This window comes from Diadema antillarum, unplaced genomic scaffold (genome assembly GCF_040938485.1).
Source record: "Diadema antillarum isolate AM-2024a unplaced genomic scaffold, OU_Dant_1.0 scf00000083, whole genome shotgun sequence".
In the NCBI taxonomy this organism is placed as follows: Eukaryota; Metazoa; Echinodermata; class Echinoidea; order Diadematoida; family Diadematidae; genus Diadema; species Diadema antillarum.
This window is the reverse complement of record NW_027270972.1, coordinates 1,261,220-1,280,799: the sequence shown is the minus strand read 5'-3', so window position 1 is coordinate 1,280,799 and position 19,580 is coordinate 1,261,220. Positions and strand designations below refer to the sequence as shown.

At 35.5% G+C, this 19,580-nt stretch overlaps 1 protein-coding gene across 1 annotated transcript in view; it reads right to left on the bottom strand.

Annotated features, from left to right (window-relative positions):
* The window catches only part of LOC139717816 (uncharacterized), a 161,181-nt gene that overhangs the window by 68,749 nt on the left and 72,852 nt on the right, over window positions 1-19,580 (bottom strand). Inside the window, exons 4-5 of the mRNA XM_071629314.1 lie at window positions 2,196-2,258; window positions 115-179 (exon numbers count right to left, since the gene is read on the bottom strand). Coding sequence (XP_071485415.1) covers window positions 115-179; window positions 2,196-2,258 — 128 coding nt within the window. The remainder of the gene's footprint in view (window positions 1-114; window positions 180-2,195; window positions 2,259-19,580) is intronic.

Below are 19,580 nucleotides of genomic sequence, written 5' to 3'. Positions count from 1 at the left end.
ACTGTGACCAACACTGACATTACAAATACATGAGTAAAGTTAACCCTTAATCTTGGCCCCAATGTGTTTTGGCTATGAGCAAGGGAAGGATCTGGGAAGAAATGAGTTAATTACCTTTCTGTGGGAAGTAGTCTCTAGGTGGGGTCTGTGGTGGACCTGGCTGCATTGGAGGCGGTTTTCTGTTTTATGGGGAAGGAAGCAAAAGTATGAATCCGCATCAGCAAAGGTAGAAACAAAAATCAAAACACAAATAAATAACCCCTCACCTCTACAACACAAGCTCTGTAATTCAATTGATAGGCAATTCTATGATTTCAAAAAGTATTATTCAGGTAATATATAGGGTATTTTACACTAGCAACCGATAAAGTACATTACAAACAGTTTTGCATCTAGATCACTTCCAGGTCTGCCATGCAACATACACCGTACTTTGAAATCAACAACAACATTCAGATGAAAGTTTACAGTATATGAGAATCAGGTAGTTAGGAACATCCAGCCTAAACAAAATTTGATTTCAGAGAAGATGTAATGCAATTCATGCTTCCCATTGCACAATGCAAACTTTCTAATATTGTCCTTTCTAATATTTGTCCATTGTCAACAACATCAACAACAACAACAATGAAGAAGACAACAACAACAACAACGACAACAACCAACAACGATGACGACAACAACAACAGCAACAACAACATCTGCCCCTGGATTGGCCAGACATGGCTCCAAAGACATTGAATATTTCTACCATCATTTTATGTAGTAACCAGAATGGACATATGTATGTGTGATGTGAGGATTAGTACTATTTGTAAAATTGAGCTGTTTTAGAAAATTGTGCAATCACACATTATTTCAAACCTTACAATGACTATGGGTATTTATTCATTTATTCATTCAGTTTTATTTGTCAGTTTCATTTGACAAAAAGGTAATTAAAAAACATATTTTATTCACTGGTTGCATAGTTAACTTTTATGGCAAATAAACAAGGTTCTCAACATAATGCCAATATGCTATGCTTTGATAGTTGGAACATTTGGCTTCCTGGATTACATGAATATTTAGAGTTCATACCCACTCTCTGCTTACTACATAAAAAACTTTACCTTTTTAAGTGGAATCTCTCGGTTTATTGTATGATACAACTCAGACTTTAATTCTAATATTTTTACAATGGAATAAAACAGCAAGTGAACTTTTCCCTCATTCTTATTCATATTCCATCTTTTCACTCTGGAAAATATAACTATGCACTGGTAACTGTAGCAAGATTTCTACATGAGCCTACCAAGCTGCGGTATAGTGGATTACTATTTCTAAGATATGTAAGAAGAGTAATCAAAGCCCTTTTTTCAGTCCACATTTTTACCCATAAAGGCCAAGTTCTATTAAAGGAGTGTCATCATATCATAGAAGAACATGTGATGTTCAGTCTTTATGCCTTTGTTATATGAGACATTAAACTTAAATTTGCACTAGCTAATACTGGGAAACATTTTCTTGGAAGGAATGTATCAAATGCTGTATGATGTGAATCTCAGTCCACAGTCCATTATCTATTGGAAAATATCTTATGTCCCCCTCCAAATATCAATTTGTTCCGATACCAGGATACATTTCTCAGGAAACAATACAAGGAAAAATATCCTCCAGCAATAAATGCCCAGTTCTATGAAATACCAAAATTGGGAATTCCGCACAATGTTAAGAGTTGTATTACCCTTTGCAAAGTGTCCTACGTCATGTAGTGAACGTCTCCTTTTAAAACTAGTTATGCACAGGTGCTTATTGTTCAATTTTTAAGGTATGAATGAATGGATATACATCCTCAAGTAAAATCGCTAATATCATTGTTCAATTTTCATTCTTTCTCATCCAAAACTGCACTCTTAGACACAATTTAGTAACATGCATTGTTCACGTAGCATGGCTGTGCACTAACCCATTTTTTTACTGGTCCAACCTGTATGGCGGACCAGTAGGTACCCAGTGTTTCCATTTTTTACTGGTCCATTCCTGAAAAAGTTACTGGTCCAACAGTGATTTTTACTGGTCAGGGACCATCGGACCGATGCCAGTGTGCAGCATTGCAATTAGCATATTCTTCATCTTATGCTTAAAACAAATGTACCACCACACAATGCTTATTCAAATGTACTTCTAAATTAAACACAAATTTGGAATCTTACCTTTTCTGTAATCGGTTGCTTTTTGCTCTTGACTTGATGATGTTGATATTCCTCCATAGCATACTGTGTAAAAAAAAAAAGAAGATTATCACAAATTAACTTCTATAACAAATATATATATTCAACATACAAAATATATATATTCAACATACAAAATATATATATTCAACATACAAAATAAATCAATGACTTCTTATATCATTGAGAAAAAATACTTATCACAAGGTTGAATAAAGACATAACAGTTCATTCTTCTTCCACGAGTGAAAAGGGTGCAGACATAAGCAATGATCCAATCACATGATACTTTTGCTTCAAATTAACAATATTCAAAACTTTACAGCAACCACTAAATAAAAAAAGTTTATTTTTTCCACTAAAATATATTTCTGGCTTAATAGACATTAATACTGGGATGCAAAAGACTGCAGTGGTAAAAACAGATGTAGTTCTTGTTTTTCTAGCATGTACTATACTCAGAAATATAGTACAATAAGATATGGAAGCAAAATTCCGAACTACAAAATAGGCGCTGAACAGATGGATGAGCCTGAATCTGATATTTACTGTGTAGAGTTGACTGCAAAGATAAAATTTTCTCCTGCATAAGTCCCATGATCTTCTACAAGCATAAAGATTCTAGCTGCAGAACAGAGCAGGGAATTATGTTGGAACTTCACTTTTAACGCTAACCGGACTATCCTCATTTTTTTATCAACAATGCATACAGTACTCAACTTCATCTCATGATATTATCTCAAGCCAGAATCTACACGTATTCTCAGAACTCTTAAATGGTACCGTATGTGATATCGTAGTCACACTTAAATCTCTGAAGAATAAAGTAGATGGAAATACACGTGTTTCAGAGTTCCATTCACACATAATATGTTTCCTTTTCTCCGTCTTCCTATCTTTCTTATCCCCATCTCCCCCCACCCCCCATCTCTTCCAATAAAAATGCTTACAGCTGCATTGCATTATGCGAAGGGTCTCTTCAGGCACAAAGGAAACGGTACCCATGAAAAATCTTATTCTCAGAGGCAACCACGTTCTTAGATAAAGTGTTTCACATCCTCTGAAGCATGACATGCTTCTAGAAAATCATCCACATGGTAGATATCTTCCATGAAAATGGTGCATCATAAGTGTGGCTCACTGACTTGATGGCCCCAGATGGGTACTAGAAAAGTTATCTTGCCAGAAAGTGGCCACATTTGACTAAAACTGGCAGCTTTGTTACATTAATTGTCCTGTAACTATGAAGCCTGATAAAATCACAGGCATTTACAAAAAGCAGATTGGTATGATTGAAAACTGAAGGAAAAAAAAAACACACACACAAAAAAGGACATTTGATCAGCTAAAATCTCAAAAGACTGATACAGCAAACTACCATTTCACAGTTTAACAATGTTTTAAAACGTGAAACTTATGATTTCTCACATAATATGCAAAGACAGTGTTCTGAATTTTACCTTTTGTGTTTGTGCATCTAACCTCCTATTCCTTGTGCATCTAAAGCTTTAGTGCTGATCACCAGATCAAGCACAAAGCAAATTTATTTATTCCTCTAGATCAGATTTTAACCTTAATTAAAGTTTTAAGAGTAATTCAAAGTGTTGGATGATATAAAGCTTTCATGCATTACTCTTCACCCGTTGAGGGCAAGTCCCAAATATACTCAGGCAGTGTCTATGGGAAATGCATGTTGTAGCAAAATCAGCTCATAGACTCAACGGGTTAAAAAGAAATACCATATAGATTTCAAAGTGGAAGTGAATAATCTATAAAAAAAAAAGGTGTGAGTCTAATCCTGAATATTGAGAAAGATAGTACATTTCACACATATCCACCATATAGGGTCACCAAACTTTATTTTAAAAAATAAGGAAATTAACATAAAGAAGAGAAAACATCCCAATATCAAAAGTTCAGCATGACCCTAGAATGCCCACTGAAGTTACATGTATAATCTTAAATATCCCTCCCCTATCATGCAAATCCAAGGCCTCAGGAAGATATCAGAAATTTGGCTCAAAATAACATTATTATCTGTGTTCAGGCTCTGTGCTGACAACCATGCTTTTCTTCTGAGGTAAATTATTACTTCAAGGCCAGCATGTTGAACATCAGATATGAGCAACACAACATTTTTTACAACAGGCACAAAAGGCAATACCAATGAATTATTGCATACTTCTCATTTTTACTTTAAAAAAAATGTTTACCATATTTAAAGATTTGACATGTAGCTGACAACAGTATACTTTGGAATTATTCCCAAATATTCCTAGGAATATGTAGGAATGGAAAGAATATATGTTCATGTACTCCTAGGAATACATAGGAATGATATGAATATATATCCCTATATGTTTGGGGTTTTATAATCTTCAAACTAAGACATCATTCCATCTATACAAGATTTACAACTTTTATATTTCCATGCTGTGAAGACATCCAATTAATCAATATTTTACAGTCTGATGGTTATTACAATCACTGACACTTTTACAAATTGTAAATCAAGACCTAGCACACACAAAAAGTTTGAACTGTAATCATATTTCTTACACCTACAGCATAGTTGGTCATATTGTCATCAAAAAATTATGTTGACTACCTGTTATAAACCTTTTCTGATACGTTTTATACTTTATTAATACATCTTAAAGCAAGACAGGAAACATCGACCATAAATATTTTGGGGATTTGGCGAAAATCTTTTTATAAATGTCCAAAATGAATGAATCCATGGCAAGAACTTTAATCCTTCTGGGCAACATGTTGACAGAATGCTAAAGCCAACCAAAATCTCCCCAGATCGTAAACACCCATATCAGGCTGCATGCGTGGGACAGCGGGGTACAAGAGTAGCAGACTGCAAGACTAACAGTTGCCGAAGGCTATGAGGGGCCGTGTTCTCTGCCGAACTGACTTGTCATTTTGCTGAAGGGCATTTTGGCACATCTGCAGCTCTTAAAGGTTACCATAACCTGCCTTCAGCACTGGCAAACACAGGCAAAAACTCCTAATTTGGTGTAAGTTTTATCAGCAAGCAAAATTTGGCACAAGTATTCTGATTTAGTATACTCCCAAGTTTTCTGATTTAGTATACTCCCAAGTTGTATCAGTTCTGAATCAATCGATGAGAAATCAAAACTGATGAAAGATTTGTATAGCTCTAGGAGTTACTCAATTAGATGTAATGCTGCTTAGTGTATCTATAGGTCGTCAGTTATTGTATCTGGATGTTGCGAGAAAGAATTGGTAACAGAACAGAGGAAGAGGCATTGTAAGTGTGAACTCAACATTTCTGGGTCAAGTGACGTATAATAGAAGAGATTGATTTCACCTCTTATTTCAGTGACTCTGTTCACACTAGGAATCATTTTGGTGCTAGGTCAGACAAATGATGGGTTACCTTTGAAATGGCTTTAGGGTTTATGGAAAATGATAGACAATATTGATGATAATGATTGATTTTAACAAGTGTAACAAAATTGCAAAAAAAAAGTCTCTGAGTGCCAGTGAGTATGGCATAAAGATTCTGTGTATCCTCGAAGGGCTAGGTGTCCAGTCCCAAAATACCCATAGATTTGAATGATTTGGACTTTCTTGTATTAACACAGCTCTATCAATTGTTGGTTCAGGTAAAATGCCCTTAAATTTTATGTGCCACTGATGCTAAGGCAAGAGTCCTTTAAGTTTTTCCAAGATCACAAAGCTTTGAATGAGGGAGAGGGAAGTTGCAATAAAAGGCGGTTGTTGGAACAAGGAGGCAAAAAATAATACAATGTAAATGTACACAGAAAAAGGAAAAGGTGCCATGACTGTTCTTTGGAGAATTCTACCTGTTAGCATGACTCACAGTCTACACATAGCATGTAGGTTTTTATGCTGGGAAAAGCATCTCGGACCCTCACCTCAAACACGCGTTCCACTGTGCAGAACAAACGTAATTCTAACAAGTCCCACTCCCTCTGCGGATCGGAGTCGTTGGTGTCACAAAAGTGCAATTAACGTGATGGTAATCTCTCACCTAATTCCCTATGACCACACTGCGGGTTCCTTCTACGAAAAGAGATCCGCAATGGAGTTTCCTATGAACAGATGTAGGTCTAACTTCGACTATCTTATGTCACTGCTATGATATAAAAGACCTGGTTACTCATTCAAGACTTTGAATTTTAACCCGTCGCAGACGAGTCCCAAGTATACTCTGGCAGGTGTCTATGGGAAATGCATGTTGTAGCCACATTGGCTCATTCTCAATGGGTTAACTTCTGTCCACATGACATCTTAGACCCTTAAAGGGACATTTGACCAAACATATATTTGGATTCAATGAATGCAGAAATAGTAGAAAAACACATCAAGTAAGTTTGACAAAATTGGACAATCTGTTCAAAAGTTAAGAAATTGTTAAGTGAAGTGAAGTGAGCGTCCCATTGTGAAAAAAAAGTGTTGATGATGATATACAATACCTTCATCCAGAATAAAGATTGATTGTCAGTCTTTTGCATAGTGGGACACTCGAGTTCGTATCTGTACAAAGCTAGCTCGCAGAAAACAATGCGTCCACATGAATTTCACGTGCCAATATACAGTACATGTAATACAATCGTAGGAAAAACATACAAAGCAAAGACACAATGCGATGTCATATTGAGGGTACATTAATAGAGCAAACACTTTGACAAAAAATTGAGAAACTACTTGAAATTCAGGGGACAATCTTCATAAGCAGAGCTTGACTAGGAAGATGGCCCCAGGTAATGTTGCAACATAAAATAGACTATCATAAAGTAAATCTTGCCACTCACTCTATGTTTGAGTTTGAGTTTGAGTTTGAGTATACATGTATATATATTTTTTTCACCATGGGTCACTCATTTCAGCCAATGGCTATTCTTCTGTGAGTCTATGTAGTTTACCTCTTTATGTGTCATGGTGAAAACCCCCTGTGTGCCATGTTATTCTGAGACACCAATGTAGTCATGTTTCAGTAAAACATTCTGTTTTTTAAATCTAAATAACTTTTATAGATTTTTTGTTAACCTTGACATGTAATGAGCAATGTTGTAGAGAAAATGCCAAGCTTTGCTTTCGTGTAAATTATATGACAAATCCATGTTTGTTTTTCAGCCAAATGACCAGTAGCTGTATCACATTATTGTACAGGCATTTCCACTTTTGCACACAAACCGTGACATAAACTTAAAATTTACTCGCAAATCCAATCAGGAACACAACTTGATAGTCAATTGCCTGATAAAATGCAAGCTACATGTGACAGGAACTGAATCGTGAGCAACGCTTTCATTGTACTGTGGCGTTTGGCGATTCATTGATACGTTAAGGCAAGATGTGTTTGAGTAGAATATGCGAACTTGGCATGCCGTCGACCAAGTAGGGCATGAGAACGTGGCACATAAAGAGTTAGATAGTACAGTTACAGAATACAACATTTTATACATAGTATAGGAATTATAGAGTGTATGTGTGTGAGTGTGTGTTTACAAACATAGTTCCAATACTAGGCTTCTCTAAACCAGTAAACTGCATGCAAGATTAATAAAGAAAAGAAATGATATTGAGTAAAAAAAAATCACTCACACAAATACTGTTATGTGTTATGTGGATGATGTCAACTGATTTGTTTGTTTTTTCCTTAGAAAAAAAAAACACCTCAAAATACAATGCAATGTAAGGCATCTTCTTTAATCATATGGCATGTGAAAGAAGCCATCATTAAGGATGAATACATATCAAGTCTAAACAGAGGAAACTGTTTTAATGCTGAACAACTGAATAAAAAATTACAAACACGATGGTATGTGTGTGTACATTGTGTGTGTGTGTGTGTGTGTGTGTGTGTGTGTGTGTGTGTGTGTGTGTGTGGTTACAGCTCTGCTTCATTATGCAGAATCCTCAAAAGCATTTACTATTGTATAGATATATATGCCATATATTTAGGGAGTCTAATTTCTCATGAAATGGAAGTTCATGACAATTTCACAAGTGGTTAAATTCAAAATCATAGAGTAACATACTGAAGGGAGAAATGTACATGTATGTGTGCATATCACATTCATATCAAGGTCTGACTTAATAACTTTGCATGCTGTTAAATTAGGGAATGGCACCTAACTTGTGAAATTCACGAAAATAAAAAAATTGAGAAATCTAATGTACATTATCTGAAATAACTAAGAAAACTGTGTGTCAGATAATGCTGTGCTTCGCCATGTGCAATTGTTCCATGATCACAGAGCTTGCCAAAATACCAATACACATTCTGTTGTCACTCAAACTCACACAGTGGCCAGTGTAGGCTGCATGCAGCAACTTCAATGCTTGCAAAAGGTTGTGGGAAAAAAAAAATTGTACACATTGGTCTGATTTGAGAATAAACTTGCAACATGATTCACTGCCACACAGCTAATTGCAGCCATGAAGATTACGGGAGATAAATATAGAGTCGTGCACATTGCCTCCGTCTGCGGGCACCAGGGTTACGAGAGGAAGCAGTTCACAGTGTGGTGGGAATATTCGGTTGACTTCTGGAGATTTTAATAAAGTTTTGTGTGTCCCTATTTGCAACCCTGAGAATTAGATTCCTTTCATAAGTTGGTATATTATACAAGTAGGTAATTCAGACCTTTCCTAATAATAACAGAACTGGAAACATCCTTATGAATATTCAAATGAGCGAGTTGATGATGTCATCAGCGATGTCATTCCCTCACGATTTTTCATGTAATTCAGAATATTACTATTTTCAGCTAAAACAAGCAAAAGCATAATTATTCCCATACCATGTATATCAGAGATAACATTTTACCCCCTTTTTCGAGGGTGGTTTTAAGGTAAGTTTTACATCTGGACAGCTGAAATATGAGATTTTTGTCATTTCTGTATATGAAATGAATAAGAAATTGTGAGAGCATGACATCAACACCTTGCTGATTTCAATATTCATATTGGTTGGTGAAGAAGTATTTTCCCAAAAAAAATTGAAATTTCAAAATGTCAGAACTTCCTTATTTCTTATTTGCTCTTAATCATTTTCAGCACTGTTCTGCAGGGATTTTTTTTTCTTCCTTATGGAAGTGATAAAATATTGGAGTGGATTTCTTTTTAAGGTCACCAGATGATGAGTGAAATAAGATAATTGAAAATTTTTAATGGTCACTTGTCTGTCAAGGTGTTAACTAGAATGGCCACCTCTTGTGAATTATACTCCTCACCTGATAAGTTGATAAAATTTCCTTTATTTGACATTTCCCTTGAAAAAAACCTTAATTATTCAATGACTACAAAAACAGCAATATTTTTGGCATATCTTCTGAAACAGAAGTCAATACTTTCAGAAAAATTTAGACATATCAAACATGGTCAATCTATATTTCTATATAAAGTGGAAGAACCTTTTGTAAGAGGTATCAAGACATAATGGTATGATAGATGATATGATCACTTGTGAATAAGCCCCAACTAATGTCCATTTTTCTCATTCTACTTGGATTTTTGTAGATTGGTGAGAGTAACACCAAGCATTCTGTATGTAACAATTATGTGTTTTACGATTATTTTCCTTCTCAATGTTTATGTGATGAATGAAAATACAGAATTCACACAATCAACTCTACCAATCTTATTGTGTTATTTAATCACTCCATAGGCATATCTGGGATAGATACAATGTATGTACTACCGGCCAACAATATTATAACTCTAGGGTGCTCCAAATATTTGGGGGAGTTGCTTGTTATAATTTTTTTAGAGGGCATTAAGTTATGACTGATACATTATTTTCACAATCATTTGTTATTGGTTGCATCATTGATATAATTGACATTCGAAAGATCAAAATTTTCCTTTAAATTCTTTGAAGTGTCTATTCTAGTTGCTATACTCTCTTGTTCTTATTTCGCTGCATTGTCATTCAAAACACTATGCTTTTCCAGGATGAATCTTTATTCAACCTATCAAATCCTGGGGAATTTTGCTGCAGAAATCATCATTTGCCATCATTAAATTGGCAACATTAGATAAAGCTGGTTAATTTTTTTAAGGATCTGCACAAAATCAGAAGGAAAATCAGAACAGAAATTTGTCAAGATGAAAATCTGAAGTTGAAATTCAATCTTTTACAATGCATTGCCAATTTAATAATCAGTTACAAAATTTAGCAATTTGAATTTGGGAAATGAACTAAGCAATTATAGACAATGAATGACAAAAATGCTAAAATGAAAAATGATTTTTTTTTTTACTCTACCTTATGAACATCATCAATTAAATATAATACAATATTATACTAGAAAGAAACAGCACTAAATCACAGAAATATAGTTCCTGAGAGGTGATGGGTTAAACACTGATGATATCTCTAATACATCAGGGAGGAGGACTAATTGAGGGGCATGGTGCATGGAATGAGAATTTCCCATCCTCACAGCAGTGGGTAATTGTCTCATCACTGTCAAGCAAAATGCAAACCATTTCTCGGCAAATGTGCTAACTACCTATCGATGGCGGTATAATAGCAGTGCTCGATCTGGGCCATAACACCGTGCTCAGTGACCATGTTCCATGATGTGACACATCCTACTCAGTAATTGATGATGCCAATTCAATTTGCATCGCCTGAACACTAATTAGAGGTGTGATGTATTGCCTTGTATAGTGCATGCTAGTTTGGGGATGACCAGACCTAACATTCCACTGTACTAACTTCAAGAGTCAGTGGCGGATCCAGAGGGGGGCGCAACCGGCGCACACACCCCCCCCCCTTTATTTTTCGTTTAAAACAAAAGAAATAAAAAGAAAAAAAATGAAATCCGGAAGTGGCACCAGAAATATTAGTCACGCCCCCCCCCCCCCCCACCCCCCCTTACAGAATTCCTGGATCCGCCCCTGAGAGTATTCATTAACACTCTAGTGTGTATGATACATGTATGTACTTGCCATAAATTCTTTTGGGCCATTTGATGTTTGCATGTATCAAAGGTTAGGTACACACCTGTGTTCACCAAAATAATTACTGTAAATGTCAATATTTTCATGTGATTAATTTTTCGCGCTACACGGCTCCAAAACATATTTGCGGGTTGTTGAATTCACGTCGCACAATTGTCAATCCATTCACAATGTGCAGAAAAATTTGTGAAGATATTTTTGCAGGCTTTAGAATTCCCGCTTGCCAGAAGTAGTGTGCAACAAGCGAAAATTAATGTACCTCGAAAATGTCTGCGTTTACAGTACTACATGAGGTTTGATTTACTTTGGCTCAATTATCAAATTCATTCTATAATCTTAACCCGTTTAAGGATGGACTGGTTTTGTTACGACATGCATTTCCCACAGACACCTGCCCGAGTATACTTGGGACTTGTCAACGGGTTAAAAACATTTATGAGTTTATGATATAATTAGGGAGCTTTAGATTTTAGACGCGCGGACGTTCAGAGGGAAAAAACATGTTCTGAGCATGCGCAGAAGCGCGCGTCAAGTCGATCTATTTTTAGCTTGCGTCGCCTGAGTGTTTCACAACACGTACTGGGCTATTTTTACGTCCGCACAGTTTGCGACGTAGAGAGCTACTTCATGCACCGATCATATGGGGGCGCAATTTTATTTTTTATACGTTGCGTCCCAGCGTAATCTAAAGCTACTTTTCTACACGACGCAGGAGAGAGTAGAACATCCAGCGCACTCGTCGTCTCAAACGTCTGCGCGTCAAAATCTAAAGCTCCTTAATATCAATTAAATTCAACAGATGTGATGCCTGCTAAAGGTACAAAGAAACTGGCTCTGAAAATAGTGCAGATACTGTGGCAGTTTCACACCTCAGGGTGCACATACTAAGTGAGCTGAAACATAGCAATTTTCCTGCTTGAGATCAATGAGTATGCAATAGTGCATGAATTTTTTCTAAATATACCTGGTAGAGCCAATATTTATCAATTGTTCAAGAGTGACCCCCCAAAACAACATCTTGTGACATTATGATTCAATGTAATGTTTATAAACAAGACTATATAAAATAAGATCAAATAATATTGAGGCCACACATCCCGGTCTATGTGGTGTTTCTTTTTCCTTACCCATAATGCACTCCATCACTTTGTATTCACTACTTCTTAGTTTCTTGATATCATTCTACTATAGTGACATTACAAATTGCTGTAGCTTTCTTATGATAGTTATGGTGACACATGAATTTAACCATAATATGAATTTATAAAGTTGATCGTCTGACTTTCCCCCAACTCCACTGATGTGTTCAACTGATAATTCTGTATTCACTGAACAAGATATTTCAGCGACAGGAAATTTTTGAGAATTGCTACTGGCATTCAATGCATATAGTGTAAACAAGAACTTTTGTATGCATTTTAATTTCACGAATCTTGGTTCTCGCGAAATTTGCGAAATTAAAATGCACGCAAACATTTCCGGTTTTACAGTATTTTATGTTTGGGGGTAAATATTCCTCTTTAACCACGAGGGACTACATGATCACTATGCAACAGGGAATGTGATACAATTACACTCTTATGGCAGCATCTACCTCAGTGACATTGAGACACATGATAATATGGATATTATCACACCAAGGAACAATTTCTGATGATCTTTATGGCATATTCTTTGTCTTTAAAAGGTCATGTTTACCTTTGGGAGCAGTGATTTAAAAAATGTTCAAGATATCACATTTGATGCATATGTGTAGATTTGTTGTATTACAAAACATCCTACCATATAAAATTTTTGCAATAAAGCCTAAAATATAAAGAGATAAATAAGCATTTTTCTCAGTAAACCATAACTGTAGACGGTTTAGTCTGGAAACATTTTTATCATAACTATTGTTCACGTTTTGTATATTTAGCAAAAGTAACGATCATACTGATTCAAATTTTTACAGTCATTGTTTCTATCCCTTACTCACATTTTAGAACTATTCTAAAGCACCAATGCTGGATTTTTGTTTCATCTGCAAATGGTAAATTATGCCTTTACACACACAAATCAACAAACTGTAAACACTGAATATGCCTACAAACTCATCAGATTTAAATGCATAAAACATCTGTTTGGAAAACCACACTTTTGTCATGTTAGTTTCTTTCCCACCAAGTCCTTCTACCGTACTTCTAAACAGCACTCAAAGACTTAAAATAGAAGGAGGTTGCAGACTTTTCTGTTTTGCCATATTCAGGGGCTACGTGTATACATCCCTTTTTAATGTGTTTAGAGCAAGACACAAGAAATGACTCATTCCAGGGTTGGTGGGACATGACAATATGAGAAGATTTGTAGAACACACTGTTTACACTGCGGACATTCTATTTTGACATCCTATGGGACGCCTTTCAGACGTTGCCTTCCTGCACTCCGACAATGGTGCAAGATCTATCTATACATTAAAGAGTCATCGGACACACCCTGAATGCACACACCTACAGCACACATGTACAAACATGAACATGCATACATGCGCATAACCAGGCACATTGATTATAAGCACACACAAGCAAACACAGTTGTCATGAATTTTTTAAACAGGGTTGAAAAAATATGAATTGAATTTCAACACCAGTACGTGTTCCATATAATATGCCAAATGCTCTTGTTACCAATCAGTGCTGTAACTTCCCTGAAAAAAACAAAAAACAAAACTAACATCTATTTTCATTTCAAACACTGAGGCACCATCTCTTAGGGATAAGGTAGGGAAACTTAATTGTCAATTTTATATATGTATACATGGGAGGAGAAACTCCATTAAATGTGTAATGTTTATTATTCTGAAGGTTTGTTTATCTGAAAATGAAATAAAATTTGTCATTCGGAAACAGGTATACATGTAGTCCATATACCAAGATGGTCATTAATCCGAACATGAAAAAGGGTTTGATAATGCAAACATTTGTGATACTATTCTAAAGATTCTTTATTCTGATGTTTCATAATTCCAAAAATGAATAAGGTTTATCTTAAAGTCTAGTTTATCCAAAACTGAAATAAGGTTCTTTATTCCAAAATGAAAAATGGCTCATTTTTCTGAAGGTTCATTAATCTGAAAATGAAATAAGGTTTGTTCATCCGAAAAAGAAAAGAAGGTGTATACTAACAACCTTTGAAATTATGAACTTAATTTTGTTTTCAGATTAACAAACCTTCAGAATTACTAACCTTTTTTCAAGTGTGGATTCGACAAACCTTTGGAATTATGAAGCTTATTTCATTTTCAGATTAATGAACCCTAAGAATAATGTATTTCACTATTCGAACTGCAAACCTTCAGAGTAATGGATCTTTTTGATTTTTGAATTAATCTGACCTTCAGAATAACAAACCTTTAAATAGGGATAACAAACCGTAACTCACTTACTGTGCTTATTTTCAGATCACTGTTCACTAAGTTATGGATCACTATAGCATATCAAATGGCAAGCAAATATTTTTAAAAATGAATAAATTGGGGTGGAAAGAAAGAAAACACAAATTGGGTGGGGAAAATGAATAAAATGAGTGGGAATTGAGGTAGGCTACAACCTTCTGGCCCTGGTCAGGCACTACTTAGTAGTTCATGAATAGTTATGAATATTCATGATACATGTGATCAATGATGACATCATAACAGGTACAGAGATATGACTGTCTGTGCTTATGGCATTGATTGAAGCTGCACTTCATGTGGTCATTTGTACGTAACTCTTCATTTTGAGTGCTCTATGGAGAGCTGGTTGACATCTGGAGTAGACAGCCTCTTGATAGACAGTCAATCAATCAAGAATCAGTGTCACTTCAAATTGATTTTATGTCAGCCATGAATTACTTGATAAATGAATTATCAAAGAGTTCAAGTCCAAGAGTCTCATACAGCATATAAGCACCTATGAATCTTCAGACTGATATATGCAAACAGTTCTTAATTTGATTTCAAACTGTCTTGCTGTACGGAAAATAAAACCCATCATTTGTATATGTAGACTGAGAGAATTAATGCAGACATGTTAGTGGAACACGTACATCAGCAAAGTTTAAAGGAGACCTCCGGATGATTTTCAGATTTTTACATTTGAAACAGAGTTTCTGAATTCATGATAATTGGGATGAAGAACAAGAATATTTTCGAAATTTATAACAAATTGCAATGAACAAGGATGATGACATGGCAGGGTCACCGTAAGAATGCCTGAGTTGGGGCTCAAGGAAGCAGAACAAAAGAAGAAGGCATGCATAGATTATACACAAGTGAACTCGCAAGCAAGCGGTTTTGTAATGGAATTACACTGCTACATTTCTGAATATGTGAGCCTCCAATATCATCATCCTTGTTCAGTGTAATTTGTTTAAAGGTTTTTCAAAGTATTGTTTCTCTGCTTAAGAACCGTAATAAATTCCAAAAATTTATACATGGAGCTGTTGATTTATGTACCACATGATGTGAAATTATGAAAGTCGTCTGGAATGGCCCTTTAAGGAAAACCAAACAATCTGTATAAAAGTTATGAATTTGTTAAGTTTTGGTATGTACTGCCACTGGTAGATAAAACATTACAATTCATGGTGTCACAGTCTGACAATGATATAAAGAAAGTATGAACAAAATTCAATAAATTTTGCATTTTTCAAGTGTACTGAAAGAGCGCTTGGTTTTCTAAATGCCTCTTTCAGAAGTTGGGGGTCCAATATTACCCTAGACATATATCAGTAACAAGTAGAAAGAACAACATGTACTTTTCATGAAAAATGGAATTTTTCAAAATGCATGATAGCTTTTGAACAGATCTATAGGCCAATTTTCCTAAAACTTCACTGCCGTGTTCTATTAATACAAGTAGTGATGCATCCAACCATATATTGGGGTTTCATTCCCCATTTATAATTTGCTGCATTTATTCCTTGGTGAAATCCAGGCAGGAAACTGTAACAGGCCACATGAGACAATTAAAGTTTTCAGCACATTCCAATTTGTGCGATTTTGACAACAATCAGTTGTAGATGATGTTTTACATGTTGCAAATAGTACAGACCATATGCCTTCTCACTTTGAAGTGCTTATCAATATTACACCCCATAAGCTGAATGGGTGCTTTCAACCTGACCTGCCAACATGACGAAAAGCTCCTCAACCTCTCAATTATACCTCAATTATTTAAATTACCGTATCCTAACAGAGAGGATTAGCGCAACCCAAATATCTACCACTTTGGCTGCCTATGAATTGAAAACAACATTTGCTATTTTAACTATGCAATTGTACAAGGGTGGTTTGATCTAAACTTGATTTACAAACTTTTCTGTCTTAAAAAGAGCTATGAGCACTGCTTCCTATATGCTTGAACATATTTCACCTTTCCCGGGCCACATTGTCCTAATACTGTTAACTGTAAACTCTGCATGACACGCATATGCACCATTACTCACATCCAAATTTAAGTGTTTCAGTATAAAAAAAAAAAAATCCCTTGGTGGATCCAAGTGCTACTATGTCTCCATTCCTTTTGTTTTTGTTTTGATGGGGTACTCATTCTAGATGGTTAGCTGAGAACTTAAAGGTAGTGTTTACCATTGGGGGCAGTGATTTAAAAAATGTTCGAGTAATCACATTTGATGCATATGTACAGTCAGTTATATCACAAAACATCCTATCATTAAAAAAAAAATGCAATAAAGCTTAGAATATGTAACAAGATATCACTATAGGCGTGTCTTCATCAGCCCGAAGTTTCAAAATAGCGCGCTATCTTGCGGTTACCAAACTAGTCCTATGTCAAAATAGCGCGCTATCTGTGTAGTGAAGACGCAAATAGCGCGCTATTTGATCAGGAAAATTTCCCCCCAAATCTTGGTCTAGTTCGTCAACTAGAGCGCTAATTCGTGAAATAGCGCCCTATTTTGGGTGCGTCTCCATCAGTCCGAAATTTTCTCGATCCCTCACCGCTTCTGGTTAGCCAGCTGGCAATGGAAAGCGCATGTACAAGCTAGTGACTGTGTATAGTACATTACACGCACGGTGTATTCAAGGATCACATGTGTGTACTATAGGCCTACTGTTGTTGTCATCTTTAAAAACAGGGAGGTGATTTCTCTCACCTCCCTATTAAAAGTCAGTGCCATGCATGCTAGCTGTTTTTTTGTAAACTTCTTCTTCTGGTCCACTCTACCTTAGCTGAAGATTCTTGCAGATTGTGTGCATTTTGGATTTGTTTAAGCATTGCAATTTTGTTAATTTTGTTAATTTCACATAAGATGCCTCACCGGCCAGAAGAAATGGTAGCGTTATTAATATCCCTTTGGAGAGAATTTACTGTACTGCTCACCTCCCTGGTTGTAGAATCGTACATACGGTGATATAGGAGATTTTGAGCGGGGAAATCCACTTTCGAACCGCGAGCCAGGCAGAGTAATATTGCAAAGTGCGCATGCGTCAATTTTCGGACTAATTTCCTGAAGCAGGTTGTTCGAGCTGATGAAGACGCACATTCCCTGTATCGGGCTATTTTCTAAGACCGCAAGATGTCCCGCTAGTTTGAACTTCGGGCTGATGAAGACACGCCTTATTTCTCTCAATAAACCGTAACTGTAGATGGTTTATTCTAGAAACAATTTTATCATAATTATTGTTCACATTTTGTATATTTAACAATACTTGACATTGACTATACTGATTAACATTTTTACATTGGTTGCTTCTATCCCTAACTCACATTTTAGAACTATTTTGAAGCACCAAAGCTGTTTTTTTTTTCATTTAAAAATGGTAAATAATGTCTTTAAAGGGTTCCTATGAATGCAACAAATATTTCCACCTCTTAATTACATAATATACTCCCATTAACTTTGGTAAAACCTGGTCTCACCTCAAAAGGTTAACATGCAACTTCAGAGCACAGTATCCATTTTAACATCATTTAAGAAAGTATGTTGTACTGCACTTTAATACTCCAATAGACCTTACATTTGATTACTGCTACAATATCATTATAGCCAATGGTTCATATTATCCATCATTTAGTTACCCTAGAGTGTATTAAATATCTCATCTCCCAAAAATTCTGAAGTTTTGGATTTTTAAGAAGACACACAGTGCTAATAACAAGCATGGAAAAAAGTTTCACATATGGCATGCTGGAAGTCTGACAAGTCCCTATATCTCATACCAGTACTCTATGCAAGGACATGGAAATGTAAGCCACACTACATACCATAGTGCAACCAACATTATTCAAATAAATGAAACTGAAAGAAACTGTGTTCTGACGGCACAAAACAATTGATATCACACATTACTGTATGTTGTTCAATTGTATATGTTTTGTATCCAATATGAACATGCTCCTATTACAATGAGGTACTGTGCCAAGCTGACACATGAAGGCACTGTATACAACAACAATATAATGTTTTAAAGGGATCGTATAGTTTTGGTTGAGACCTAATTTCAGGTTTCTAATATTTTTTTGTGAGATAATGAGAAACCTCTTACAAAATATGAATGAGCATGTAATTCCATGAGGAATTCAAAGTTATTTGATGAAATTTGGTTTTGAAATGGCTGAGATATCCCAAACAGAGCCATTCAAATAAAGTGTGGGACCCACACTTCATTACGATCGCTTTGTTTTACTTTGTTTTTGGATGTTTAAGTCATCCCAAACCCGATTTTCATCAAATAAACTTTGAATTCCTCTTAAAATGGTATGCTCTGTACTATTTCATAAGTGTTTTCTTGGTATCTCGCAAAAAGTTAAAGCCCAATTCTCATCTCCACCAATACTGTAGGCCTACCATCCCTTAAGTACTGTAAAACCAGAAACATTCACAGCATGAACTTTCATGAATTGCAATGCATTGTCTAGACAAAAGCTTTTGCAGGCATATCATTTTTGTGAATCTTGGCTCCTCACGAAATTTGCAGAAGTTTCATGCATGCAAAAATTTCTGGAGTTATGCAGTACATAGTGAAAGCTTCCTCTTGACAGTCTTCACATGTTGAAGAGGGTTACAGTTGGTTCTTCCAAAGGTTCCCTATTCGGAAAGTTTGTAATTCCAAAAATGAAGTGAGGTTTATTATTCCAAAAGTTCATTATTCCAAAGGTTCCTAATTCTGAAAATGAAACAAAGTTAGTTATTCCAAAGGTTTGTTAAACCAAAAATTAAATAAGGTCTGTTATTCCAAGGGTCTATACATCTGAAAACAAATATGAAAAAAGGTTCATTATTACCAAAGTTCAGTATCCAAAAATGAAATAAGGTTTGTAATTCCAAATTTCATTTAAAAGTATGCACCATCTCTTCATTTTGGGAATAATGAACTTTATTTCATTTTTGGAATAACAAACTTTTTTTAAAATT